At 48.8% G+C, this 27,054-nt stretch overlaps 1 protein-coding gene across 3 annotated transcripts in view; it reads right to left on the bottom strand.

The window, feature by feature from the left end:
• Positions 1 to 687: 687 nt before the first annotated feature.
• The window catches only part of RILPL1 (Rab interacting lysosomal protein like 1), a 42,703-nt gene continuing 16,336 nt past the window's right edge, over positions 688 to 27,054 (bottom strand). Inside the window, exons 3-8 of one of the 3 annotated variants that reach the window (XM_061384600.1) lie at positions 26,440 to 26,558; positions 25,555 to 25,776; positions 13,218 to 13,390; positions 10,706 to 10,798; positions 3,707 to 3,794; positions 688 to 1,552 (exon numbers count right to left, since the gene is read on the bottom strand). In XM_061384600.1, the coding sequence (XP_061240584.1) occupies positions 1,547 to 1,552; positions 3,707 to 3,794; positions 10,706 to 10,798; positions 13,218 to 13,390; positions 25,555 to 25,776; positions 26,440 to 26,558 (701 nt within the window). In that variant the 3' untranslated portion in view covers positions 688 to 1,546. Of the gene's footprint in view, positions 1,553 to 3,404; positions 3,429 to 3,706; positions 3,795 to 10,705; positions 10,799 to 13,217; positions 13,391 to 25,554; positions 25,777 to 26,439; positions 26,559 to 27,054 lie in introns of all 3 variants that reach the window. The other 2 variants (XM_061384598.1, XM_061384599.1) reach the window with 2 other exon arrangements.

Here is a 27,054-nt window from a genome sequence, read left to right as displayed (position 1 = left end):
GACTGTAGCCTGCTGGGCTCCTCTGTCCATGGGATTTCCCAGGCAAGACTTCTGGAGTAGATTGCCATTTCCTCCTCCAGGGGATCTTCCTGACCCAGGGATCAAACCTGCATCTCCTGCATTGGCAGGCTTTTACACTCTCTGAGAGTAAACTCCAGTAGTTCTAATGGCAGTCAGGTTGGAGAACCACTACTCTAAACCAACATTATCCTATCTGATTATTTTTCTTAGTGATCTGTAAACAGAGTTCATATAGATTCTGTAAACCAACCTGATGATTTCTTAGCACGACACAGTAAAACGTGCAGAAAGCAGCCAGTCAGATGTCCTTGAGTGCTCTGTTGGGAAATGGTATCTCTTTCAAGTCTTGCACCCTAGGTACCCCTTTGGGTGGAGAAAAAGCATTATTTGGGCAAATCCCCAACTTGGCAGTTGCAGACAGGGCATCCGGCTGTCCACCACAGCCCCAGAAGTCAGCCAGACATCAGTGATCCCCAAGCCATCGTCACCCACCACCCTCTCTTTGCCAAGTCTACCCCACCCACCATCCAGCATCCCCTAGCGCTCCATACCCCACTCACAATCCACTTTGGGATCTTTGTCTTCTTCCCAGGGGACTAAGTATTTGATACAGTAAATGCTGAAAAGAAACCAGACGCCAATAAAAAAGAACACACACAAGAACCATTGCAGTGTCTCATCCTTAGCAACTTTGTTTGGTTAGTACTGCATAACTCACAGCAGATTCCAAGGCACTGGCCTTGAACATTGCTACATGCTCTAGGCATTATCAGTAACAAGGTGCAATAGAGAACCACAGGCTCTTGCAAACTTGTCTCCAGTTTCTGGGTGGGAGAAGAAGAAAACAGGGTGTTGTCCCTGTTTTCTGTTGCTTTGTGTCTGAGCCGGGCCAATGTGTCCTGTGGCTTCGGAGGCCCTCCCTGTCTAGTTGATGCATCCTATATATTCTGCTACCACCATGACAATATCATGAACGCAACTAATAAAAACCTACCAGTTCCCTGCCTCCCATGTCAGTATGCCAAATGTGATCATAAAATTTCTACACAAAGAATTTCATACAAAGCGAGTCAAACAGCAACTAGAACGGCAGGTGATGTATCTGGCGAAGCTCGTGTTACTGAAGTTAATGCAAAAGTCGGCCTCCGCTCATGGTCTTATTAAATATATATCTTAAGGGATTGGAGTCATCTATTAGAAACGGTGGTAGCCCTGGTATAAATAATAGTCTCTTTAGAGTTTGGCATCAGTTTTTCAACGTGCTCCCTCGAAGCAGACAGTCTGTTGGAGGGATCAGTTTTGAGGGTGTGACACCCGAGGTGGCCGTGTTTCATGGCAGCCCCTGGGGGTGGGTGGTTCAGGTCCAAGGACAGAGGTGAGTCATGGTCACAGGTGCTGCAGGGCCTCCTGTCCTTGCTCCGTGTAACCGTCATCGCGGTGGCAGTTGGCCCACTGGCCGAAGGTCTCGTGGATGCGCACGTTTCTCTGCGTGTTGGCCAGACGCTTCTTATCTCGGGAGAAGAAGCTAAACCTTTGGGAAGGGAAAGACGGAAATGAGAGGCTGCCCTTGGCTGTGCACGCCACAGGTTTTGCAATTGCCAGGACGTACAGCAGCAAACGTGAGGGGAGCGAATCAACTCAAGGTGTGAAAGAAAAGGTTGGGGGTGCGGGTCAGAGTTATTCCAGAAAGCAGCAGGGGGCTGATTCTGCATGTGACCGTCACGGTACCTTGGAGGTGACACAGTGTGAGCAGGGCGTGCGCGTAGGTGATGTGTGATGTACCTCCCCCCTTAAGCACTGAAGGGGATTTCTCCTCCTTACCAGTGGAAATAAAAGCTACTGGAAACATACGTCATGGGTTTCTTTACCTCGATGATGCAGAGAAAGGAATACTCAGAAGCCATATGAAATGTAAGATGATTCAGATGTAAAGAGATGAATGTTTTAAAGTAAATATGTATTTATGTGACGTGAACTGAGAAGCTAGATAAGTAGCACCTCAAAGTCCAAATTTCATGGATATTTCTACTGCTTAGAATGAGCTGAAAGTAGGTAGTTAAGAGATTAAAATACATATTAAGAAAAAGTAATAGTACACATGTGCACTGATTAGATAAACACTGTGAATACAGACTGTGAAAGAAATTTGGAAACATCAATTTGGACAAGTGACAAGAAGTGATCTAATGGTGAGAGCCTTTAGAAGTTGTCACAGTTACTACCTGCATGGCTACAGTAGACCATGAAGTCTTTTTCAAATAGCTGTGACTGTTGCTCACTGATCAATCAGAGCGAACCATCAGATGCCTGAATGATAAAAGTGGAAAGCTCAGGCCAAAAGCTGACAAAGTGGCCCGCTTGAAACAAAGTCAGCTTAAACGCCACCTCAACAGAGTCGAGGACCCAGGGCAGTCAACCCAAGTTGGCCCACATTGAGTATTTCCGATAAGTCCTTTCTAAGCTGCCAACTGTCCTCCTGTACTCCCAGCTTCTAATTAAAGATGATTTCTAGTCTTACTAAGTTCCTCTACTCTTGAATTTTGGTTTTTGAACTTGGTCAGAGTTATAGTAATTCAGTTATGTTTTCTGAGAGCAGGAATAGGAAGGAACCCCTGAGAAATCAAAGCTTCAACTATTTTTAGTTCCCTCTGTCCGTTTACCTATTAGGTTTTATTGTTTGTTTTGTTTCTGTTTTTTGGTGCTGTGGCCTATGGAGTTCAGTTTCAATCACATTTGGGTGAAAATGATTTTCCTATTCTGTGGTTATTGGATCCTACAATCACTTCCTACCTAGAATGAAGTAATCTTTCACTGTAAAGCTGGGGCAAGCAAAGTCTGCCTGGAGAAATCCTCTGTACTAGCTAAAGTCTCTCTCTCTCTTTTAACGATGTCTTCTTGGACTGTTTTTGTTTGTTTGTCTTTAAACTTTTTACTTTGTACTGCGGTATAGCTGATTAACGATGTTGTGATAGTTTCAAGTGAACAGCGAAGGGACTCAGGCATGTATATGTAAAGCCTCTTTTTCTTCCTGCAGCCAATATATGTACTGGCAAATGAAGGAATGACTCTCATTCTGGGTTATTTGAGAGCTCTTTCTGTAATGTAATCAAAGCAATTAAGCTGGCCAGAAATATAGCAGCATTCATCACTGATACATATCATGTCTGCCTGATTCAAGCAGGAAAGCCACTTGCCACTTCCTGTCTAAGGGGACACAGAATCAAGACAAAGTCCCCTCTTCTGCTTTTCCTGTTAACAAGCTCAAACGGCTTGCTGACGATGGCTTGGCAAAACAAAGCAGTTTAGAAAGCCAGGGTGTGAAGATCGAAAAACACAGGGTTAGTGTCACTTGGGGTGGGTCGTGGTGGGTGTGGCTTACTGACCCGTCATTTAAAGGACCTTCTTTACTGGATCATGGACAAGGTGGTTTTAGAATGGAAACAGAAAAGACAAAAAGAATTATCGGTGACAGAGCCCAGAATTCCAAGGCCTCACTCGTGCAGATGGAGCGTTCATGAGTGGCACATTTGAAATCACACTCAACACCCACTTCAAATGGGAACACGCAGGGGGATGGCCATGCAGCTAAAGGGGCCACAGGAGACAGGCCAGCCCCAGCGATAGCCGCAGCAGACACTGCAAAGGCACAGCTCAAGAGGAAACCAGAAAAAAATCCAGTGCCTACGAGGGACACAAGTCGTCGGACAGGCTGCAGGGTGGGGTCATCTATTATCAGTCCGGCTGCTACCATGGGCATTATGGCTGTAAAGATCCTGGTTAGAAAAGTACAGATAGACACAGAGAAGATAAAAACAGGGGAGGTTGGGACTTCCCTGGTGGTCCAGCGGCTGAGACTTCACGATCCCAATGCAAGGGGCCCCGGGTTCGACCCCTGGTCAGGAAACTAGATCCCACATGCTGTAACTAAGAGTTTCCATGCCTCCACTAAAGATCCCGCATGCTGCAACAAAGACTCAGTGGAGCCCAATTAAAAAAAAAAGGGCAAGGCGTGAAAAAGAAACACTCTCCACAGACAGGTCAGCTGAAGGGTTTGCTTATGGTTAACGTGGAACTGTGCTGCCCACCTACCACCCCGCCTCTGTGCATATTTTGGAAAGTCCTAACCCGCAGCTCAGAATGTGACCTTATTTAGAAATAGAACCCTTGCAGATGTAACTAGTTTTGGTGAGGTCATACCAGAGTAGGGTGGCCCCAGCCCAATACAACTGGTGTCCTTATAAAGGGGGACGTGTGGACACAGACATGCATACAGGAAGAAGGCCACGTGAAGATGAAGACAAAGTTTGGGGTGATGCTTCTATGAGTGAACAAAGGCCAAAGATGGCCAGCAAACCACCAGAAGCTAGGAGAGAGGCATGGAGAAGACGATCTCTCTCAACCCTTTGAAGGAACAGACCCCGCCGAGCACCCTGATCTTGGACGTCTAGCTTTCAGAACTGTGAGACAATACATCTCTGTTGTTTAAACCAGCTTGGTTTGTGGTACAGCAACCCTAGCAAATGAATAGCATGTGACAACCACGTAGGGAAGACAGGCTGGCCTCAAGGGCTGAAAACACAGGCCTGGATGTGAAGAACGGTAGATCAAAACCTCCTGTGGGATTCAGTGGTGACATCCGTGGGCATCTTCCAGCCCGTCTCCCCCACCCGCCACAAACTGCAGGCTTTGTATCCTGAAGGCAGCCAGGGGAGACGCAGGAGAGAAGATGAGGCAGCCAGGATGGGCCGGGCAGGAGACAGGCTGCATAATCGCTCCCCTGGATGAGCCAGAGCCTACTCGGCAAGCTCTGGGAGACAGTGGCTGACAGGGAAGCCTGGCGTGCTCCATGGGGTTGCAGAGAGTCGGACACAACTTAGCCACTGAACAACAAACAGTAATGAATGCTCATCAGTTCCTTGTCTGGGCAAGGAAAATGAAGAAACTCCAACCACGTCTCCAGAACTTATTTTGAACAGCTTGGTTTTGTTTTTGTTTGTTTTTTTAAAGAGGTTGGCTGGGGAAAAGATATAATAATATGATGATCTCAAATGAGGTTTGAGAATTCTGTCTGGATCACTTTTCATGCAACTCCCCAAAGTAGCTGGGAGCTGGCATCTCAGCAGAACCGATCTGAACGGCTTCTCATGGTGACAGTGAGGGGCTTTCTACTGAATGGGCCCAGTCCACAGAGGCCAGGCTAGCGGGCATCATTAGCTTCTCGGCCATAAGGCTCTGCATTCACCTTTATGCTCTCTCTAGCATAACAGGGAGCCCCCACAGACACAGTCGTTGTTTGGGGGATGGCCCCAGATATGCGGGCTGGGTATTTTTCCTGGATAGACGTTTGCCTGCTGGGAAATGCTGGACTTCATTTGGGGCCCAATCAGGGGCCAGACTGATGCATTAGGGCCTTGGGACACCTGGCGGGGAGGCAGGAGGGGGTTCTGGTTGAGCTACTCTGTGGGTCTCGCTGGGATCCCTGACATGGACGGCCCCCCCTCCCCTCCCCATTCCAGGTGCCTCCCTGCATAAGCCACCTCCTCCAAAGGGACAGCCACTGCCATGAAAAAAGACTGGCTTGTTTTGGTCAAAAGTTATATCCTGGATACAATGTAGCTGGTTTCAAGCTCCCACCAGCCCCCACCACCGCCCCACCCTGCAACAATTATTTCTGGAAGACTCAAAGCAAATGAGGTTCTAACAGTGGCATTTCAGGCAGTGCAATGGGCGGCTGTGAAGAAGTTATTTCTGGGCTGCAGTGAGCAGGGTGGCAGGTAGGAGGACAGGGAGAGATTGCACCGTTGTCACTACCGTTGGATACTCAGGTGACCACCTGCTTCAAGGGCCAGCTTTTCTGGTGTGTGAGGCCAGCTGTTCTGATTGCAGCTTCCCTGGCTGAGCCTCTGTGCCCACTACCAGCTGGTCAGCCCCCTTCCTCCGCTCAGCAGCCCTGTGTGTGCCTGTCAGCCCGTGATGGAGAGCTGCGAGTGACACAAAGGGGGCGCTGGTGCCTGGTGTCCGCTGGGGACGAGGGTGGAGCCACTCAGGCGCTCCCTCGTGACCTTCCCAGGCAGTGCCAGCCCAGACTCTCTGGCCAGCAGCTGCTCAATCACAAGCTATTCTTGGAACGTCCTCTGGGCACGCTGTTTGGACAGGCGGTTGGAGTTTCTGGTTCCCTCGACCAGTTCAGCCCAGAAATGTAGACTCTGGAGTCTTTGGCTGGTGGTGCATTTGAAAGATAAGGGAACTGGGCAGTCAGCCCATAGCTGGTGACTCGGGAAGTGGGGGAGGTAAAGAAAAGGAGGGGCAGGGAGGCCGAATGAGGCGGTTGGGGCAAGCACAGGGCTGGGTGGCAAAACAAGGCATGGGTTCCAATCCATCCCAACTTTGATCCTTCCCAGCAAGTGATCGCAGTGAAGTCAGTGGGCTTCCCTGGGCCTCAGTTTCCTCATCTGAGAAATGGTGCTAACAGTCCCAGCTCTGAATCTCCCGACAGGGCAGAACCTCCAAGGTATTAAATAGTTACTGCTTACTCATTGGTGGGTGGGGAAAGTGGTGGAGAGCAGGAAGCTGAGCTGGGGAAGAGCTGTGAGCTGCACTAAAAAGGCTGTGTCGGGATTTCCCGACGCACTGGACACCGTGGTCCAGTGGCTGGGATGCTACGCTCCCAATGCGGAGGGGCCCGGGTTCCATCCCTAAGTCAGGCAACTAGATCCCAAGTGCCACATCTAAGACCTGGAGCAGCCAAGTAAATTTAAAAAAAAAAAAAGCCGTATGACTAACATTCCACAAAAGCCAGGACAAAGGGACCAGACAGACCCAGATGGGTGCCTGAGAGTGAAAGATGGAGAGGGAGACAGGCGTGGAACCATCTTAAGAATGGCCACTCCCTTCCCTGGTCTCCAGGGAAGATCCATTTCTGCCCCAGGCTCTGAGCTCGTGGTCACCCTGATGCAGCTTCCGGTCAGCGGCCGAGGTGGACAAAGGCGACTGCTGTCCTGTCTGGGCTGGTCAAAAGCCTTTTGTGCCAGTTTGATCTCCCACTTATCCCCTAGAAGACCGGGGCAGCCATGGGACTAGCCACCTGCACCCCATGGAAGAGAGAATCTGAATTCCCTCTCCCTCTCTGTCTCTGGCTCCCAGATTCCAGCTGCTTCTCCAGCCAGGCTCAGACCCCAGGTCTTGCTGAGCAACCAGAGGCCAAACTAAAGGGGAAATGCAGTTTGAGAACAGAGTCCTTTCCGGAACAATCTGGGAAAAAAGAGGACCAGACACCACAGCCAACTCAACTGTCTGTAGAAGAACTAGTAGAAAAAAGAGTGTTGGCTAATTCTGATTCCTTTCCTCTGGATTTTACCTAGTTTGCCATTTGCAAAGACCAACACTTAATTACCTGTTTTAGAGAGAGGGGGCTGGAGTGGAAAACTAGAAAGTCAGAACCACACTGCTTCAGAAGGAAGCCTTAGAATTACACGTGACTTGGAATTACAGTGCCGGAGATGCTGTACATGCAGTGCTGGTGGAGCAGAGGTGATGGAAAGGTCTGGCTGTTAAAGGGAAGGAGCTGCTGAGGGAAGAAGATGTTGCTCTCTTGGTCTTATCCTTCCCTTAGCCAAGGGAGGGACTGTGTGAGCTCATAAACGTTTTCTCTACTTCCCCAGGATTTAAGCCAAAGCATGTAAGATCACTTCTGCTTGTCCTAGGGCTTCCTTGGTAGCTGAGATGGTAAAGAATCTGCCTGCAATGCAGGAGACCTGGGTTTGATCCCTGGGTTTGGAAGATCCCGTGGAGAGGAAATAGCTACCCACTCCAGTATTCTTGCCTGGAGAATTCCATGGACAGAGGAACCTGACAGGCTACAGTCCATGGGGTTGCAAAGAGTTGGACATGACAGAGCAAATAACACTTTCTCTTTTCACTTTCTGCTCATCCTTACATGCAAGTGGGGCTGGAGGACAGATCAGGGTCTCAGCGAAAGGAATCCCACTTCTTACCAAGCACTGGATGGGAAATCTTAACCAAAGATACTGAGTACATCAGAGAATCAAGACCAAAGGGCTCCTTCTCCCCAAAGATGAGGTTACAGTGAACGCTGGTTACTTCTGTCTGCTCAGCAAACTGATCTTGCTTGGGGTCTGTCCCTCCCTTAACGTCAGTCTGTGGGAACTGGATGCAGTTAAAGCTGCTCCAAGCTTCAGGTGTGAGAAACAGACCAGACCAGACCTATGGATGCACTGCCCTGTGATTGGCTTAGGGGGTGGTCATGTGACCTGGTCAGAGCCAATGAGACTCAATTCTGTGACCCTGTGGGAGATTCTCTTTTCCCACTGAAGTTTCATACCAGAAAGCAGAAGCCTGAGCTGATGGTGGCTGTACTGCCACCCAAGAATACAGCACACAGAAAGGAAAACTGGGGTAGAGGTGGAGGGAACGAGGCAAAGCCCTGATGACAAGGCCTGGATCCAGCTGAATCTAAAGCCAAGATGACCTGAAAATTGTTAGTTGCTTGACCAACAGTTTATCTTAAGTTACTTAGAGGTGCGTTTCAAGTGCCATCAGAAGATTACAAACTAATACATGGCCAACATGGTGTTGAGATCCAGAGGAGGCCTATCAATGAATAGTTTCAAGCTTCACCCCCAGGAAATATTTATCCCTAAGCAGAACTGGGGACCACCCCCCTCAAATCCAGCAGATGGAGGGCCAACGTGTGAAGCTGGCCAAGAGTGGCTTGGAAGAAACCCACATCTTTAACCCCACACTCTACAGGGAGGCCAGCCTTTCCCAGGGCCCAACATTTGAACAAGTCATCCCTTTCTAAGGGCAAAACAAAAACCAACCCAGGGACTTCCCTGGCGGTCCAGTAACCACTGGACTTCTAACATAGAGGGTGCAGGTTCGATCCCTGGTTGGGGACCTAGGATCCCACATGCCTCAAGGCCAAGAAACCAAAACATAAAACAGAAGCAATATTGTAACAAATTCAATAAAGACTTTAAAAATAGTCCACATGAAAAAGAAAATCTTAAAAAAAAAAAAAAAGACTGTACTTCCAATGCAGGAGGTGTGGGCTCAGTCCTTGGTCAGGGAACTAAGATCCCATACGCCGCCCAGCTCAATCAAAAACCCAAACCAAATAAAACCAAACAAAAACTAAAAGCAGAAGGTCCAGCAGTTACACACACTTTGCATTCCCTTCCCATCCCTCAACGCTGCGGCTTAAGTCAATTCACAGGATAAGAACTAGTCAAGGATTTTCAAACATAAATGGGCTTTAAAGTTTGAGGCATCCACGTAACACCCCAATTCCCCTCTCCAAACATCCCAGCTAGCTTTCCAACCCAGGCCACTTGCTTTCACAAAGCTTCTACCAGGGTTTGTGTGGAAGAACTGAGGCCTCTTTTACAATAAGTTGTAAGGCTGAGAGCCAGGAAGACCCTCTTAGGGGAGAACAGGAGGCCACAAGACAGCTGGGAGTGGGAGGCCCTCCTGCAGTTTAAAATGGGAACTGTGGGCTAGGTGCCTGGGTTTGAACCCTGACTCTGCTTCTTATTAGCTGTATGACCCTGGGCAGGTGACTGACTTCAGTGCCTCAGTTTCCTTAATTGTAAAATGGGAATGACAATACCCCCACCTCACAGGGCTACTGGAAAAGACCCTGATGCTGAGAAAGACTGAGGACAGAAGGAGAAGGGGGCGACAGAGAATGGGATGGTTGGATGGCATCACTGACTCAATGGACATGAGTTTGAGCAAACTCTGGAAGATAGTGAAGGACAGGGAAGCCTGGAGTGCTGCAGTCCATGGGGTCGCAAAAAGTTGGACGTGACTGAGCGACTGAACAATAACACAGGGCTATGGTGAGGACTCAATCTGCCGGGACAGTACTGGGCACATAGTACATTCTTAGTAGATATTAGCACATAGTAGGTTCTTGGTAGATATTAGCTAATGAGACTAGAGCTTTAACCCTTTACCTGAAGGGTTGCAGGGGTCAATGAACCAAAAACTGTTTGCAAAATTGTATGATTTCCTCCCCCAACCTCTCCAGGAAATGGTCTGCAACCTCTCATCTGAGTCTCAAAGGAGTCTTTTGATGCGAGGATCCCTTTAGTAGCTTTAAGTCTAGTTGAGGGCAACGACTAGGTTGCTCTTTTTCTTGTGTGTTCCCCACAGCAACCAGGACCTGGCTCTGCATGTATTATGCACCAATGAATACTTAATAGAGAGATGGAGGGACAGATAAAGTCATCACAGAAAAGCATAGATAGGGTGGACCTGGGGCCATTCGGACATCTCAGAGCTGGGGTTTCAAGCCCTTAAGATGCACAAACCTTCCCCACCACGCAGTATTTCAGAGACATGCCCCACCTGATACACTCAAGCAAGCCCTGAGCGTCAGCCATAGGTCCCAGCCCTTTCCCGCACTCTCAGCCTTCCCCAAACCTCTCTGCCCAGGGACCAACCCCCATCCCCCTAGGAGGAACTCAGCCTTCAAGGTATAGAGGTGAACACCAAGTCAAGGGCTAGGCCCAAAGTGCCCCAGGGTTAGGTCCATCTCGGCGGAAGGCGGTTAGTGACAAGCCCCGGCCTGGAGCAGGTGCCCAGGAGAAGTGAGAGGTCATGTGAACCACCAGCTCAGCCGGCAACGAGCAGCTCCAGATACCGGAAGCGCAGCACTTACAGTCGCTTGATCCCAGACTCGGGCTGGGGAGACATTCTCGGGTGGGCAATGGGTGGAGGTTGGGGTATTTGATTCTCCTCTTCGATTTCTTCACTGGAAGGAGTTGAGAGACATGAGATTAGAGAGTCAACAATTCCATGAAAGCTGGAATATTTCAAGGGCACTGTCTGGTGGTCTGAGAGGGCACATACTTTTACAAAGGAGTGATAATAAGGGACCCAGGAGGACAACAGTGGCCTTCGCCCCACAAGCTCTCTGCCTCAGGGGCTGGCTTCTGGAATGGCCAGTTAAGAGGAAGGATATGTCCCGGAGGCAATGCACACAGGTGTCTGCAGCCCCTTTGGCCCAGTTGGCCATGAGTGAGAAATTTCAGGAAGGTACCCACATCTCTACTTTAAGTTTACTTTGGAGAGTCTAGCCAAATAGAATGATTTCCTATTTCCTATTCTTTCCAAATGTTTCCTTGTCTCCATGCCTTTGCGATTCATTCTGCCTGGAATATGCCACCCACATCTCCCATATCTAAGAAGTACCCTTTCCTTTAGAGAAGGCCCAGTTCAAATGCCACCTCCTCCATGAAGCCTTCCTGATTTCCACCCCATCCCCAAGCCAGAAGAGATTTCTCTCTTTTTCAAGCAGCCAGTGCACACACTGTCATAAAACTTTCTTACATGGCAGACTCGCAGTGGGTTTTCAATAAGCATGTATGGCATTGTATTTTCTCTGATGTCTTATCTTCCCTACAAGGGCAGGGACCACATTGGTCCTTCCTTCCAGTTTTCTATTCAATAGGCACTTGTGCACCTACTCTGGGCTAAGCTGCCTCCTGAGTGCTGGGAACTTAGTCATGAACAAGACAAGTAAGGTTTCTGGTGCCATGATGGTGCAGTCTGGTGTGGAAACAGACAATAAAACCAGCATGTTCCGGAACAGGAGAATGTGAAATGGTGAAAAAAGCCATGAAGAAAGTAAAACTGAGGGGGGTGTGGGACTTCCCTGGTGGTGCAGTGAATAAGAATCCGCCTGCCAGTGCAGGAGGACATGGGTTGACCCCTGGTCAGGGAAGATTCCACAGGCTGTGGAGCACTAAGCCCGCATGAGGGCCTGAGAGCCAAAAGTACTGAAGCCTGTGCTCCACAATGAGAAGCCTGAGCACCACAACGAGGAGCAGCCCCTGCTTGTTGCAACTAGAGAAAGCCTGCACAAATCAATGAAGACACAGCACAGCCAAAAAGAAAGCAAAACTGAGTAAAATGAGAGACTGTGACTAGGGCAGAGCACTCCTTGAAGGGGCGGCGATGGTGAAGGAACGCCTCTCTCAGGATGTGACACCCGACCCAAACCCCGAGTGACCAGGAGCCAACTATGGGAAGAGTCATGCAGAATGTTTTTCCAGCTGCAGGAGCAGCATGTGCAAAGGTCCTGAAGTTACCTGAACCGAGCAAGGTGTGTTTTGAGGAACCAATAGAAGGGCAATGTGTACAAAGCTGGGGCTTCCCAGGTGGCGCTAGTGGTAAAGAACCCACCTGCCAATGCATGAAACATGAGACATGGGTTCGATCCCTGAGTTGGGAAGATCCCCTGGAGAAGGGAATGGCAACCCACTCCAGTATTCTTGCCTGGAGAATCCCATGGATAGAGGAGCCTGGCAGGCTACAGTCCACAGGGTCACACAGAGTTGGACACAAGTTGAGCGACGAAGCACATGTACAAAGCTGAATGAGTATGAGGTGGCATGGTATGAGATAGTTGTTTAAGTCGGAAAAGTGCTGTGCATAGGACTTTGCAGGAGAATGGGAATGTTTTTCTTCACTGTTCAATATGTGGCCATCAGCCACAAGTGCTGATGGAACACTTGAAATGTGGTGAGTACCACTGAGGAACTGAATTTTACATTTTACTTAAGTTTAATGCATTTAAATAGCCACACATGGCTAGTGGCTACTGTATGTGCAAGGACTTCATTGATCACGGATGAACTAAATGATCAAAAATATTAGGCTGGGTAGCTCCATCATCTCTGTTAATTTTTTTCCTTTTTATCCCCCACCATCTCTTATCTGTAATTCCCAAATCCAAACAGCTCTAAAAACCAAAATTCGCTTTTTTGGTCATTCATTTGGTGGCAAACTCTGAAATGAAATCTCGTGAGGCTGTTTATAATCTTGACTGATCCCACTGATTTCGTATGAATGTTCACATCTTTTGCTGCAAAAATATTCTTTTGTTTGATTTGGGGGGAGCTGCCCCAGAACTCACATGTAGTAAAGATCATAAGGTAATACAGTATTTATAATATTCCTTTTTAACTGCTGGAAAAGTTCTGAATTATAAGAGGAATCTGAGCCCCAGTTTCAGAAAGGAATTCTGAGTTGGTATGTAAGTGCTTCAGGCCAGCGACGATGCCCACAATGAACACAGGTGCAGTCCTTGTCTTCCAGGTGTGAATTTGTCCCCAGACTCTGAACAACCTCAGAATGGAGCCAGCCTGGGAGCTCCGCGGAACACTCACCTCTTATAGTATGCCAGCTCTTCTTGCAACAAAAACACCTTGGACTTGAGCTCATTCCTTTCATGTAGCACGTCCCGCAGCTCCTGCAGTGTGAACCGGGGGCGGTTGGGGTCCTTGAGATCCATGGCTACCTTCTCCGCCTCGGAGACACACTCTTCTCCGCCCAGCTCCGCCTGGAGGGGGCAGAGATGCTGCTAATGAATTCCTGGCCACAGCCACTAGCACCCACTCTGCATCCTGCCGGAGCCTGAATTTCCCACCCTCCCCAGGGCCTGAGCAGCTTGCCGAGGGCGCTATTTTAAGAACTTGGGGGCGGCCTCTGCTCACGTTCTGTGCAGTCAGCATTCATCCTTGGGGAGAGCACAGCCAGTGGCCACCTGTGCACTGTTTGCCTTCTCAATACCCAGACCCACAGTCCCATTGCCTCCCCAGTTGACTCAGGGTTTTAATTACAAAGAACACTAAAAGGCGTCAGAGGAGAAGAAACGCAATGCTCCCCCAGTGCCACCGTCCTCGTAAGTCTGCCTGATTTCCCTTCCCCATGTTCTTGCTTCATTTTCTAACCAATTGGCATATTCAGTCCTGTCTGACTCTTTGCAACCCCATGGACTCTAGCCTGCCAGGCTCCTCCGTCCATGGAATTACCCAGGCAAGAATACTGGAGTGGGCTGCCATTTCCTCCTCCAGGGGATCTTCCCATCCTGGGAATCAAACCCGAGCGTATTGCATCTCCTCTCGTGTCCACTGCGCCTCCTAGGGAAGCCCTTACTAACGGAGGCTATTGCTAATTTGGCCAAAGTCGCTGGAATCAGATCCAGTGTGCCATTCTCTATTCCTTTTTTCTTTGATAAGAAGTTGTACACAGTTTCCTATTTGTTACTAGCCTTCTGGCCTTCCCCAGGGGTGGCGGGGATCTATTCACTGGCGTTCCGTGGAAGCCCTGGTAGGGGTGGAGGTGGGAGGTTAATGTTGCAGCTGCCGCAGGGCATTTATGTCTCTTCCACGTGGATCACACAGATGGATCCTAGTCTGCTAAGTTTCCAGACCCAAACCCCACACTCCTGCTCTCTTCCACAGCAAGGAGTTTTGTGGTTGTTTTTCCTAATTGTGATAAAAATCCACTTAACATAAAATCTCCATTTTAAAATGCACAATTCAGGGATTTCCCTGGTGGTCCAGTGGTTAAGCTTCTGCACTCTCAGTGCAGGGGGCCCAGGTTCAATCCCTGGTTGGAGAACTAAGATCCTACATACCACTTGGCATGGCCAAAAATTAAAAAGAAAATAAAATTCAATATAAAAAATCAAAACCCTATTAAAAATAAAACGCACAATTCCATGATGTTAGATGGCACAATGGTAAAGAACCTGCCTGCCAATGCAGGAGACTCAGGAGACACAGATTCAATCCCTGGGTCGGGAAGGTCCCCTGAAGAAGGAAACAGCAACCCACTCCAGTATTCTTGCCTGGAGAATTCCATGGAGAGAGGAGCCTGGCGGGCTACAGTCCATGGGGTCACAGAGAGTCGGACACGACTGAGCGTGCACGCGTGTAGCACGTTCTTGGTGCAGTGCAACCACTTTTAACTGGTTTCAAAACATTTTCCAGAGGAAACTCCACACCCATCAGCAGTCCCCCTTTCCCCAGCCTCTGGCAACCACCATCTGCTTTCTGTTTCTCTATGAGTCTGCCTTTTCTGGACATTTTCTAGAAGTGGAATCATATATGTGGCTTTTGGTGACTGGTTTCTTTCACTCATGTTTTCAAGATTCATCTACATTGTAGCCCGTATCAGCACGTCATTCCTTTTCATTGCTAAATAATATTCCACTGAGTGAATAGACCACATTTTGTTTATCCTTTTATCCACTGATGGACATCTAAATTGCTTCTACCTTTCGGTAAATGAACAATGCTGCCATGAGCATCTGTGTGTGAAGATTTGTTTGAACACTTCAGTTCCTTGGGGTATACATCTAGGAGTGGAATTGCTGGGTCATATGGTGACTCTATGTTTAACTTCTGGAGGAACTGCCAAACTGTTTTCCACAGTGGCTGCCCCCTTTTACATTCCTGTAAGCAGTGTAGGAGGGGTTTGACATTCTCCACATCCTTGCCAACATTTTTTTCTTTTTTTGATAGCAAGGAAGTTTTTGCAAGCTTTCCAGGTCCAAGCTGGCCGTATCAGCAGGTGGCCCATACTCTACAGGCAGTGTACAATTCCTGACAGCCTTGCATTGCCAATGTCCCATGATTGTCCAGAAGGAGTGGACAAAAGCTTAGGACAACAGTTGGAAAGCTTTGGACCAAGGGAAGGGATTGAAATACAGAACTGGCTCCCCACCCCACCAAAACCCCACAGAAGCACAAGGAGAAAGGGACTCCAGCCTAGATGGGCCAGGTGGCTGAAGGACTACAGGAGGCAGAGCTGAGATGCCTCACGTCTGGAGAGAGTCGGGGACGTGCTGTTCTGGGAGAGGACAGTTGAAAGGAGACACCACCCACCAGAGGAGATCAGGTGACGGCAGAGCCACCCGGCAGGCGTGGGATGGGAAGCGGGTCTGAGCCGGAGTCAGCGCGAGCAGGGGCAGCAGGGGAGGGGTCTGGAGGCGGCGGGAAACTGAAACCTGACACACGCCGCCCACCCAAGCCAGCTGGGCAGCTGAGAGGGGCCCCTTCCTGCCCAAGAACTGGGGAGGAGACAGGGGATTAACACCCCAGGAAGGCACTCTAAGGTGGTCACTGATGCCACACCTGCAAAGGACTGTGTTCTCAGGGTACATCTTCAAAGGGTTTTGGGTTTTTTTTTTTTGGCTGTACCATTGGCATGTGGGATCTTAGCTCCCCAACTAGGGATTGAACCTGCGCCCCTGGCATTGGAAGCATGGAGTCTTAACCACTAGACCACCAGGGAAGTCCATCTTCAGTGTTTAACTCCCTCTGCAGAGCCTTTGGGGCCGCTCCTTGGACCACCTGATGACCATACATTCAGACAGTATCCTCTACCCAAGACCATGTAGAACAAATGCTTAATACACAGCAAGCACTCACTAATGGCAGTTCTCTTCTCTTCCTCTGCCCAGGTTAACCACAGAGCATCCTCGGAGGTGTGTGTGTGTGTGTTAGTCACTCAGTTGTGTCCAACTCTTTGCAACCCCATGGACTGTAGCCTGCCAGGCTCCTCTATCCATGGATTTTCCAGGCAAGAAGACAGGAGTGCGTTGCCATTCTCTTCTCCAGGGGATCTTCCCAATCCAGGGATCAAACCCAGGTCTAATAGTCACTTAATATGACTGAGCACCAACTTTGTGCCTGCTGGTCACTGAGCTAATAAGACGAATCAGACAGGTGGAGGTGGAGGAAAGATACACACAAATAGAAATTTATAAGATAATATAATGAAAGGTGCAAGGACATCAATTCTGAGGAGGACCACAGAAGATGTTACTGCAGATGTGGTCTCTGTGCACAGGGTCTTGAGGGATGTGTAGGAGTTCACCAAGAACTCTGGGCCCACCCCAGTGGCCCCACTTCCACCCGACCCACCTTTTATTTGATTCTGTGTTCTAAAACTCCTTTGAAGTAGTTGCCAATTGTTTTAGATCAGGAGATTTCACATTAAAGTTTGGGTTTCGGGCTTCTTTTTGGGAAAAACATTGGAAAACTAGGTCACATGGAGTCTACATGGCAACACTGGGCTGATGCTGTGTGGCAGCTACGTCCTTTTATGTGCTGTTTCCAGGGCTGCACACTCATCTCTCCTTTTTCCCTCTCTGCCTAGATGCCATAGGTGTTAAAAGCTGTAGACAGAAATCTCAGGCTCACACACTCCCTTCCAGCCCTTCCTTCAAACAACCCAGGCTCTTACACTCGCTGGGCAAGTCCCCTGCCTCTTTCTGTCTCTGGGAAGTGCCAGCTGACAGATGATCACATGCCTGGGGAAGACATAAAGCCCTTCAGGAGGGGTCCCAACCCCTCACTTTCCCAGAGGGCTCTGGGCAAGCTGCCTGCTCCTTTCCAGGCCCGTTTCCCCAGTGAGCCCTAAAAAACCCATTAATATTTCTAAGGGGTCTTCCCACGCCTACATCAGGCATTCTTATGAATACAGGCTTTCAGGGTATGGTAGTTCCCTGCTCACCTCCATGGGCTGTCCTCACCCAAGACACCAAAGGGCTTGCTCAGAACCTGAGTTCTTTATCTCTGGCAAAAAGACAGTTCTTTTATCAGAGGAACAACCTGATCCCCTTAGAGCTTGAGGGATGCCGAGACAGGTGTGGAAAAAAAAGTCCTGATTTCTGGGACTGCCGCCTGGAAGTGCAGAAGAGGATGAGACTGGGGCTTCAGCTTTTCCGGAGGCCACCAGGCACTGCTGCAGTGCCCTGGGCAGCCCAGTCCTCGAGAGACATGGCCAAGGCTCTTCCCAACATGGCAATCGGGTCAATCGGCAGCGAGCCTTCTAGACTTAGCCCATGAGGGACCACAGAGGTAGCTCGGGTTATCGCTGATTGTCTGTGGTCCCCTGAGGCTCTCTGGGCACAGCTTGAGGGAGATGCCTGAGGCCCCAGGTACTCCCCAGGGAGGCCTAAGAGACCAGCCGACAAGCAATGGGGCCTGTCCAGAGGCCTTAGGGAGACAATACCTTCCATCAGGGCCCTCCATCCTGAGTCCTGGCTCCCTGGGCATGCTCCCCTCACCCCACCACTGCCTGGGTCTAGCAAGATCACTTCCTGTGCTCCCAAGGCCCCTGGAACATACTTCTGAGCAGCCCTCGCCCAGCAGTGGGGAATGACTGTGCTCTGGTCACCCTTGGTAGCTCCAGGCTACCATGGATAAATTCAGTGCCCAAAACCCTGGTTCACAGGCCAGCCATCAGGCCCCTCTCTGCTTTTCCTGTATACTTAAAAACAAACAAACAACTAGAAACAGACTCACAGACTTAAAAAATGAACTTACAGTTACCAGGGGGGAAGGATGGGGAAGGGATAGTAAGGGAGTATGGGATCAACATGTACACTCTGCTAAATTTAACATGGATAACCAACAAGGACCTACTGTGTAGCACAGGGAACTTTGCCGTATGTCATGTGGCAGCCTGAACAGGAGGGGAGTTTGGGGGAGAACAGATACATGCATAGGTATGGCTGAGTCACTTTACTATGTGCCTGACACTATCACAACATCTTAATCAGCTACACTCCAATATAAAAAGTTAACAAACAAACAAACAAAAACCCCAACTTACTAAGAAATCATAACTTAAAAGGCGGAGACACTGACATCGAGGAGGTACTATTACCTTTAAGTTTTCTTACTGGTTTTATATAAAGTCCTTTAGACAAGAAGCCGACTTCATTTTCTTAGGGTTTATATGTCCAACTGTCAAAGGCAGGACAGCCATCAGTTAAACTGTGAGACGCTGGATGAGCTAGAAAACATGCTGAGTAGGAAGGTAGTCAGGATCACATGGTGCATGAGTCCATTTCAACGAAATGTCCAGAAGAGGCGAATCCACAGAAACAGAAAGTAAACGAGTGGTTGCCGAGGCTGGGGGAGGCAGATGGGGAGTGACTGCTGATGCGTAGGGAGTTTCTTTCCGGGCTGATGGAAATGTTCTAGATAGTGGTGACAATCACACAATAGAGTGAATATATTTAATGCTAAAAACCACTGACCTGGGGACTTCCCAGGAAGTCTCGTGGATAAGATTTTGCCCTTTTGGGACTTCCCTGCTGGTCCAGTGGCTAAGACCATGAGCTCCCAATGCAAGGGACCTGGGTTTGATCCCTGGTCGGGGAACTAGATCCCACATGCTGCAACTAAGACCCTGTACAGCCAAATAAATAAATATTATTTTTTAAAGACTTTGTGCTTCTAAGGCAGCAGGTGTGGGTTTGATCCCTGGATAGAACTAAGATTCCACATGGCACAGCCAAAAAATAAAAAAATTTATCTGTACACTTTAAAATGGGTGGATTGTATACCATGTGAATTACCTCTCAATAAATATGTTATAAAAATATACAAAGAGACCTGCCTACTGGAGATCACACTGAAATGACAGCATTAACATCTCAGAAAGAATCATATGAATCAAGAGGCAATGTTAAGAACAGATTCCTCTAGGCAAATACCCAGAGAAAACCATAATTCAAAAAGATACATGCACCCCAGTGTTCACTGCAGCACTCTTTACAATAGCCAGGACATGGAAGCAACCTAAATGTCCATCAACGCAGGAATGGATAAAGAAGATGTGATACATATATACAAACGAATACTACTCAGCCATAAAAGGGAAGGAAACAGGGTCATTTGTAGAGATGTGGATGGAAATAGAGTCTGTCATACAGAGTTAAGTAAGACAGAAAGAGAAAAACAAATATCGTATATTAGCGCATACATGTGGACTCTAGAAAAATGGTACAGATGATCTTATTTGTAAAGCAGAAATGGAGACACAGAGAACAAATGTGTGGATACCGAGGGGGATGGGGTGGAGTTTGGGATGAATTGGGAAATTGGGATTGACATAAATACATTATTGATACTATGTATAAAATAGATAAATAAGAACATACTGTATAGCTCAATGCTCTGTGGTGACCTAAATGGGAAGGAAATTTAAAAAAGGTGGGGGGTGGAATACATGCATACATATAGCTGGTTCACTCTGCTGTACAGCAGAAACTAACACAATATTGTAAAGCAACTATACGCCAATGGGCTTCCCTGGTGGCTCAGCTGGTAAAGAATCCGCCTGCAATGCGGGAGACCTGGGTTCGATCCCTGGGTTGGAAGATCCCCTGGCGGAGGGCATGGCAACCTACTCCAGTATTCTTGCCAGGAGAATCCACATGGACAGAGGAGCCTGACGGGCTACAGTCCATGGGGTCGCAAAGAGCTGGACACAACTGAGCGATTAAGCACAGCACAGTACATACTCTGATAAAAGTTTAAAAAGAAAAAGAATGGATTCCTCCCTGGCTCTGGATCCCTGCATAGCTCCCATCTTCCCTCACTGATCTGGTGCCAGGACTAACTACCACCCCAGCCTCACCCTGCACAGTCTCTAGTCTGACTTATGCTGTTCCTCTTGTCCCACATTCCATCCCCGGACATCCTACCCAGCCCATAGACCCTTCTCAAGGCCTTGAAGCCCTGCATGGCCATCTCCTCTACACTCCGAATTCACTGTGCCCTTCTCTGATCACCACCCTCTATCCAGCCATGCTAACTTTTTTTATATTGGAGTATGATTGCTTTACAATATTGTGTTGGTTTCTGCTGTACAATGAAGTGAATCAGCTGTTTGTATATATACACCCCTCCCTCCTGGACCGCTCTCCCAGCATCCCCATCCCGCCTATCCAGGTCATCACAGAGCACCGAGCTGAGCTTGTGCTATATGGCAGCTTCCCACTACTATCTGTTTTACACATGGTGGTGTACATATGTCAGTCCTCATCTCCCGATTTGTCCCCCCCTCCCCTTCCCCCACCCTGTGCCGACATGTCTGTTCTCTACCTCTGTGTCTCTATTCTTGCTTTGGAAATAGGTTCCTCTGTCCATTTTTCTAGAGTCCACATATATGCATTAATATATGATATTTGTTTTCTCTTTCTGACTTAATTCACTCTGCATGACAGATTCTAGGTCCATCCATGTCTCTACAAATGACCCCATTTTGTTCCTTTTAGTGCCAGCCATGCTAACTTTTAGATCTACTGAATCAAGTCAAGTTCATGTCCCTCATTTGTCAGATAAGAACCTATTACCAAAGAGATGGACGGGCCCCAAGTCACATGGCAGCAGGTGACGAGGCCACCACTCCCTGCAGCTTCCTTGTTTGAGTGACAAGCATCCTGAACGCCACTCAACTCCAAAGGATGTTGTCAAGCCCTCAAAAGACACCCTGAGTTCAGGAACAGATGCTGCAGAGAAGCTTAGTGGGTTAGTCATAACTGCTACTGGATTTTACTCCTCTGTTTCTGCCCCACCTCCGTGGAGCCAGAAAGGAAACTGAAACCTACCGGCGACGAGGCCAAGGAGGTGTGAAATGTCCTTGTCCGAAAGAGATCTGGAACAGGGCTCAGAGTCTTGTGGCTAGGGGTGATGTCCTCAGGACCCAGGTTTGGACCAGCCAGAGACAGAGCCTGAGCTCTCGTGGGGCTCAGGAGGCTGAAAGGGGGACCCAGGGGAGGTGGGAGGGAGTGACCACCCCAAGCTTCGCCTGCTGGGCGCCCCCTCCATCCCAAGGCTATCGACTTGGTCCAGCCCTCACCTTTCTTGCCTGGATTACTGCCAAGGGCTCCTGACAGCCATGGCTGCCGTCGTCTCCTTGTTCAACTGTCCGCCATAAACTCAGAGCTGATCCTCCCACTCCCCAGCTGAAACCCTGTGAAAGAATCCACAGCCTTCACTGCTCAGAGTTCTGTGTGTGGCATTCTCAACCCTGACTCTCTGACACTGACGACAGCTGTTGTCCTGCCTGGCCTGCACATCTCTGGGCTGGGTCACGGCAGCCTTCCTCTGGAGAAACTCCTCTTTCCTACTCTCCGTGCATGTGGCTTGGATTGGCACCATCATGGAGAGCCATGTGCTTAGAAATGGACAACATGTATAATCTAGACCTCAGACCACAGTGATTGATTCAGGTGAGGTCATGAGAAGGTTCCTGAGACTTTTGCTGAGAATTTGAGAAAGAAGCAATTTCTTTCCACTGCGTTTGCAAAGCTGGTTGAGTAGGGGCCACTATATGGCAAGAGGCTGCTTGAGAATGACACCAACACAGAGAGAAGGTCTGAAACAAATTCCTGCCAGCGTCATCAGGGCACCTGGAACCAGCTATACCTGAAGCCGTCATTAACTCAAAGCTTTTAGTTACACAGTCCCAAATTCCTTTTTTTTTTTTTAATCCTTGAACCATTTTAAGTTAAGCTTTTGTCACCTGTAGCCAAAAGATTCTACTCCAATTTCCCTTTTAAGACTTCTCTCTCTTCCTTCCTATCTGTATCTCGCAGGTTCTTGTCCTTCAAAGAACCTAGGAGTGTATGGCCCAAATTCACAAGATACTTAATGACTCTGCTGGGACTTGAGCCAGCCTGATGGAAAGTTCGTCTATCTTACCTCCCTCACCTGGAACCCAAGAGACCAGCACAGTGCCTGCAAACTGGAAAGTCAAAAAATATGTGCTGGAAGAAATGGGAAGCTCTGAGTTTTTCTCTAACAGTTCATTACACTTTTCTGAAACAGTATATCCATCTTCTACATCTGTCTATCAATATCTTAGCATTGTAATCACTGACATTCAGCTGAAGCAACAGCTGGTCCATGAAACTCCATGCCACCCCCATCAGGATTAACTGCCCCATCTCTATGTTCCTGGAATATCCCAGGGGCACATCTACGTGGGAGATACCTTTGGTGCCCTGGGTCACATACTGGGCCCACCCGGATTTCCGCTGCAGCTGTGGTGTGGTTCCATTCATGTGGACAGAGCCCCACCTCGAGCACACACTGGATGTCTTTTCATTTTTTTTTTTTAATATTTACTTCATTTATTTATTTGGCTGTACTGGGTGTTAGTTGCCACATGTGGGATCTTAGTTGTGGCATGCAGGATCTAGTTCCCTGAGCAGGGATCAAACTCAGGCCCCCTGGATTGGGAGCTTGGAATCTTAGCCACTGGACCACCAGGGAAGTGCCCTGTCTTTCCATTTCCCCCCCAGTTTCTGCTCCACAAGTTCTGCCTGGGAGTACTGGTAGGGATAACACCCCTGGGGACCCCACCTCCCCTTAGTAATTGGGGACAGGCATTTGTAGATCATTGCTCTAAGACTTTCTCCTCCAGAAAGACTGTTCTGGGAGGTCTTCTCTGAGGTCCCAGAGGGACTGAGCTTCCCCATGGCGACCTCAGTGACACACCCTCAAATTCCCTTTTCCTCCTTCCCTGTGTCAGTTCTCTGGTCTTTGAAATCAATCACTTCCCCAGTTAACCTCCTGCCCACATTTCTCTTCTCAAGCTCTGCCTCGAGGGAACCCAGACAGAGACAGCTTCTTAGTGCGAAGACAATCCCGTCCCACCTTGAGTGTGGCTGCTGGGGTCCAAGACTGTCTCCTGCACTGGGCTGTAAGCTCCTCAAACCTCCACAGCGCCCAGCACAGTGCTTGCAGATAAAAGCCAAGCTCCACTCTGCAGCACTGGCCCCTGCCAACCTCTCTGACCGCATTCAGACCCTCTCCCTCCCTGTCAGCTTGCACACCAGCCATCCTGACTTTCTTTTTTCTTTTGGGCTGCGCCATGTGGTATGTAGGCTCTTAGTTCCCTGACCAGGGATCGAACCCTTGCCCCCTGCATTTGAAGGGCAGAGTCCTAACCACTGGACCACCAAGGAAGTGCCTTACTCTTTCTTTCTTATTCTTCCTTGACTGCACTGCAATTTCCCCTGCCACAGGGCCTTTGTACAGCCACCCCCCTTCACCTAGTTCACTCTCATTCTTTCCATTACCTCCTTGGCAAAGCCTTTTTGACTCCCTCAGACTATCATGGTAATAATAACAGCTAACACTCTAAATGAACTAAGTCATTTAATTCTCATAATAACAATCTGGGAGTAAGAACTCTTATCAGTATTCCCTTTTTTTTTTTTTTGCCAAACCACATGACTTATGAGATCTCAGTTTCCTGAGCAGGAATTGAACTCAGGCCACTGCAATGAAAGTACCAAATCCTAATCACAAGGCCACCAGGGAACTCCCTAGTATTCCCATTTTAGAGACGAGAAAACTGAGATGTGAAAAAGCTAAATACTTTTCTAAAGTCATGGCAGTAGTACGGAGTAGAGTAGATATGAACCAAAGCAGACTGGCTCTAGAGTCCATGCAGTTGGGGCATTCTGGCACTATGGCTCTCCTTTAACATAAATTGCTGGTTTGCTTTTTGGGATATAATTCACATACCATAAAATCCACTCTTTTGAAGTATAAAAATCAGAATACATTTTAGTGCATTCAAGGCTGTGCAACTATCACCATTATCTAATTCCAGAAACATTTCCATCGCCCCCAAAAGAAACCCTGTACCCATTAGAAGTCTCCCCTCTCCCAGTCTCTGCAACCATCCGTCTTCTTTCTCTCTCTATGGATTTGCCTGTTCTGGATATTTCAAACAAATGACTCACACAACATGTGGCCTTTTGTCTGGCTACTTACACTTAGCATGTTTTTGAGGTTCATCCAAATTGCAGCATGTCTCAGTATTCCATTCCTTTTTATGGCTGAATAATATTCCACGATGTGGACAGACCATATTTTGTTTATCTAGTCACCAGGTGATGGACATGTAGGTGGTTTCCACCTCTTGGCTGTTGAAACTAGTGCTGCTATGAACGTGTGTACAGGCCTTTCTAAAATACATTCCTGCATTTGGCTGTGTTGGGTCTTAGATGCAGCGCGTGGGCTTCTTTAGCCGTGGCACACGGGCTCCAGAGCGCGCAGGCTCAGTACTCGCGGCACACAGGTTTAGATGCCCTGTGGCACGTGGAACCTCAGTCCCCTGACCAGGGATCGCTCCCTGCATTGTCTCCTGCATTGGAAGGCATTCTCCCAACCACTGGACCCCCAGGGAAATCCCTGTGTACATGTCTTTAGGTGGACACATGTCTTCAGTTTTCTTGGACATATACCTAAAAGTAGGATTGCTGGGTCATATGGTATATTAGGGCTTCTCAGGTGGCTCAGCAGGTAAAGAACCTGCAGGAGAGGCAGGAAGCACAGGTTCAATCCTTAGGCTGGAAAGATCCCCTAGAGGAGGGCATGGCAACCCACTCCAGTATTCTTGCCCGGAGAATCCCAAGGACAGAAGAGCCTGGCCGGCTACAGTCCATAGGGTCGCAAAAAGTCAGGCTACAGTCCATAGGGTCAGGCTACAGTCCATAGGGTCGCAAACAGTCAGACACAACCGAAGTGACAGAGCACGCATGCACGCATGGTATATTATGTGATTATCTGTCTAATGTCTTTCTCTCATACTAGCTGTAAGCCCCATGTGCACAGGAACCAGGTCTCCATTTCATCCCCCATGCCTATAACATAGTCAATAATTATTTGAATGAATGAATGAACAGCAGATGCCCAGTAACCACCAGCGAGCTGGATACTCGGGGCTAGAATGCTGGAAGTCCTGGGTTCCAGGCCCAGCACTACCTCTGCCCAGCTGTGTGTCTCCTGGCCAGAAGCTGGCTCTCTCTGGGCCTCCTATTTCCCTCAAGTATAATGGTGAAAGCAAGGCAGCCTGGCCCACCTCGAGCCAGCCTACAGAGGCCGGCTTCCCACTCACCACAGGCTCCTCCTCTCCATTTTGGTTGAGTTCGCCTTGTAGCCTCTCTCGCAGCTTCCCAAGTTCCGCCCGCAGGCTGCCCATCTCCTGCTCCTTGGTTTGCAGATCTGCCTCCAGTTCTACCTTCTGTTCAATCAGAGCCTTCCCCTGGGCCTCTACCACTGTGACGCGATGCCGGAGGTCGTGGTTGATCTTCATCAGCCGGGTCTGCTGCTGCTGCAGCTGTAGAGAGAGAAAGCCCACTGGACGAGGCCGCCACATACAGTAGCTCACGTTGTGCACTGAACAAGGGCAAACCGTCTACAGGCATGCCATTCATACTGTACACGCTTTGATTTGCTTGAAATTTGTTCACATTCTTACAACTCTGTTGATGCCAGAGATGGGCAATTTATATATTTACTATGATAATTTTACGTCAGGTGGAAGATAAGGGTCTTGTTAGTATATTATGACAATTTCCCAACAGAAGGAAGTAACACGCTTTGAGAAAGGGGTATCTTTTTTTAATTTAACCAGAGACAAAGTATAGGTTCTTGAAGGGGCCGGGACAATGCCAGGCCATGAAAGGGGTGGACTGGAGGAAGCCTCAGGGTCAGAAAAAGGCTGACCAGGCCCTGGAACTTCCTCAGTGTGTGGCAACAGTCAGGTCAGTGGGCATTGCCACGTTCCCTCCTACTGTTCCAGTGAAGACTTGGCTGAGGGGCCTATCCATAGCGACTGTTTCAGGGCTGGGCCCACCAAGCCACGGGCAGGATCCCTACATCATGGAGCCCATGGAGTGAGACCGAGCGGGAGAAGGGGAGCTTTCGGAGGGGAGGGTGGAGTCCCTTGCTGGTACCTCCTGGCCAGGGGTGGACACGGCAGGCGGGGTTCAGCACTTACCGCCTCAACATCCTCGTTCTTCAGCCCCAGCTCCCGATCCTTGGCACGGATCTCATCTCGCTGTTTGTCCACCACCTCCTTCAGCTTCTTCATCACCTGCCGCTCCCGCTCTGACATGCCTAGAGAGGGGCGAGAGGGACCAGCAGGTGAGTCTACCTCCCTCTCCTGCTTAAACCATCGGTAGGGATTTCCCTGGTGGTCCAGTGGCTAAGACTCTGCACTCCCAATGCTGGTGGCGTGGGTTGGATCCCTGGTCAAGGAACTAGATCTCACATTTCCATTTCATGGCAAAGAATCGGCATGCTGCAACTAAGACCTGGCAAAGCTAAATAAATAAATATTTTTAAAATGTTCATAGCAGCATTATTTGTAATAGCCCCAAACTGGAAACTGCCAAAATGTCCGTCAGTAGTAGGATGAAAAGATAAACCTTGAGAGTGACAGGCAATGGAACGCTGCACAGCAGTGAGAAACAGCGACTACCAGCTGCATTTGAAATTGATCAAGTCAGTTATTTCTCCAGACACTCCCTGCTCCTCAAAGGAGACTCTTCAGCTGGAGTCCTAACTGCCAGGCCCCCAGACTGCTGATGGGGAATCACAGGGCCATCTGAGG

The sequence above is a fragment of the Bos javanicus genome, chromosome 17, assembly GCF_032452875.1.
Source record: "Bos javanicus breed banteng chromosome 17, ARS-OSU_banteng_1.0, whole genome shotgun sequence".
NCBI lineage: Eukaryota > Metazoa > Chordata > Mammalia > Artiodactyla > Bovidae > Bos > Bos javanicus.
This window is presented reverse-complemented; position numbering and strand designations above follow the sequence as displayed.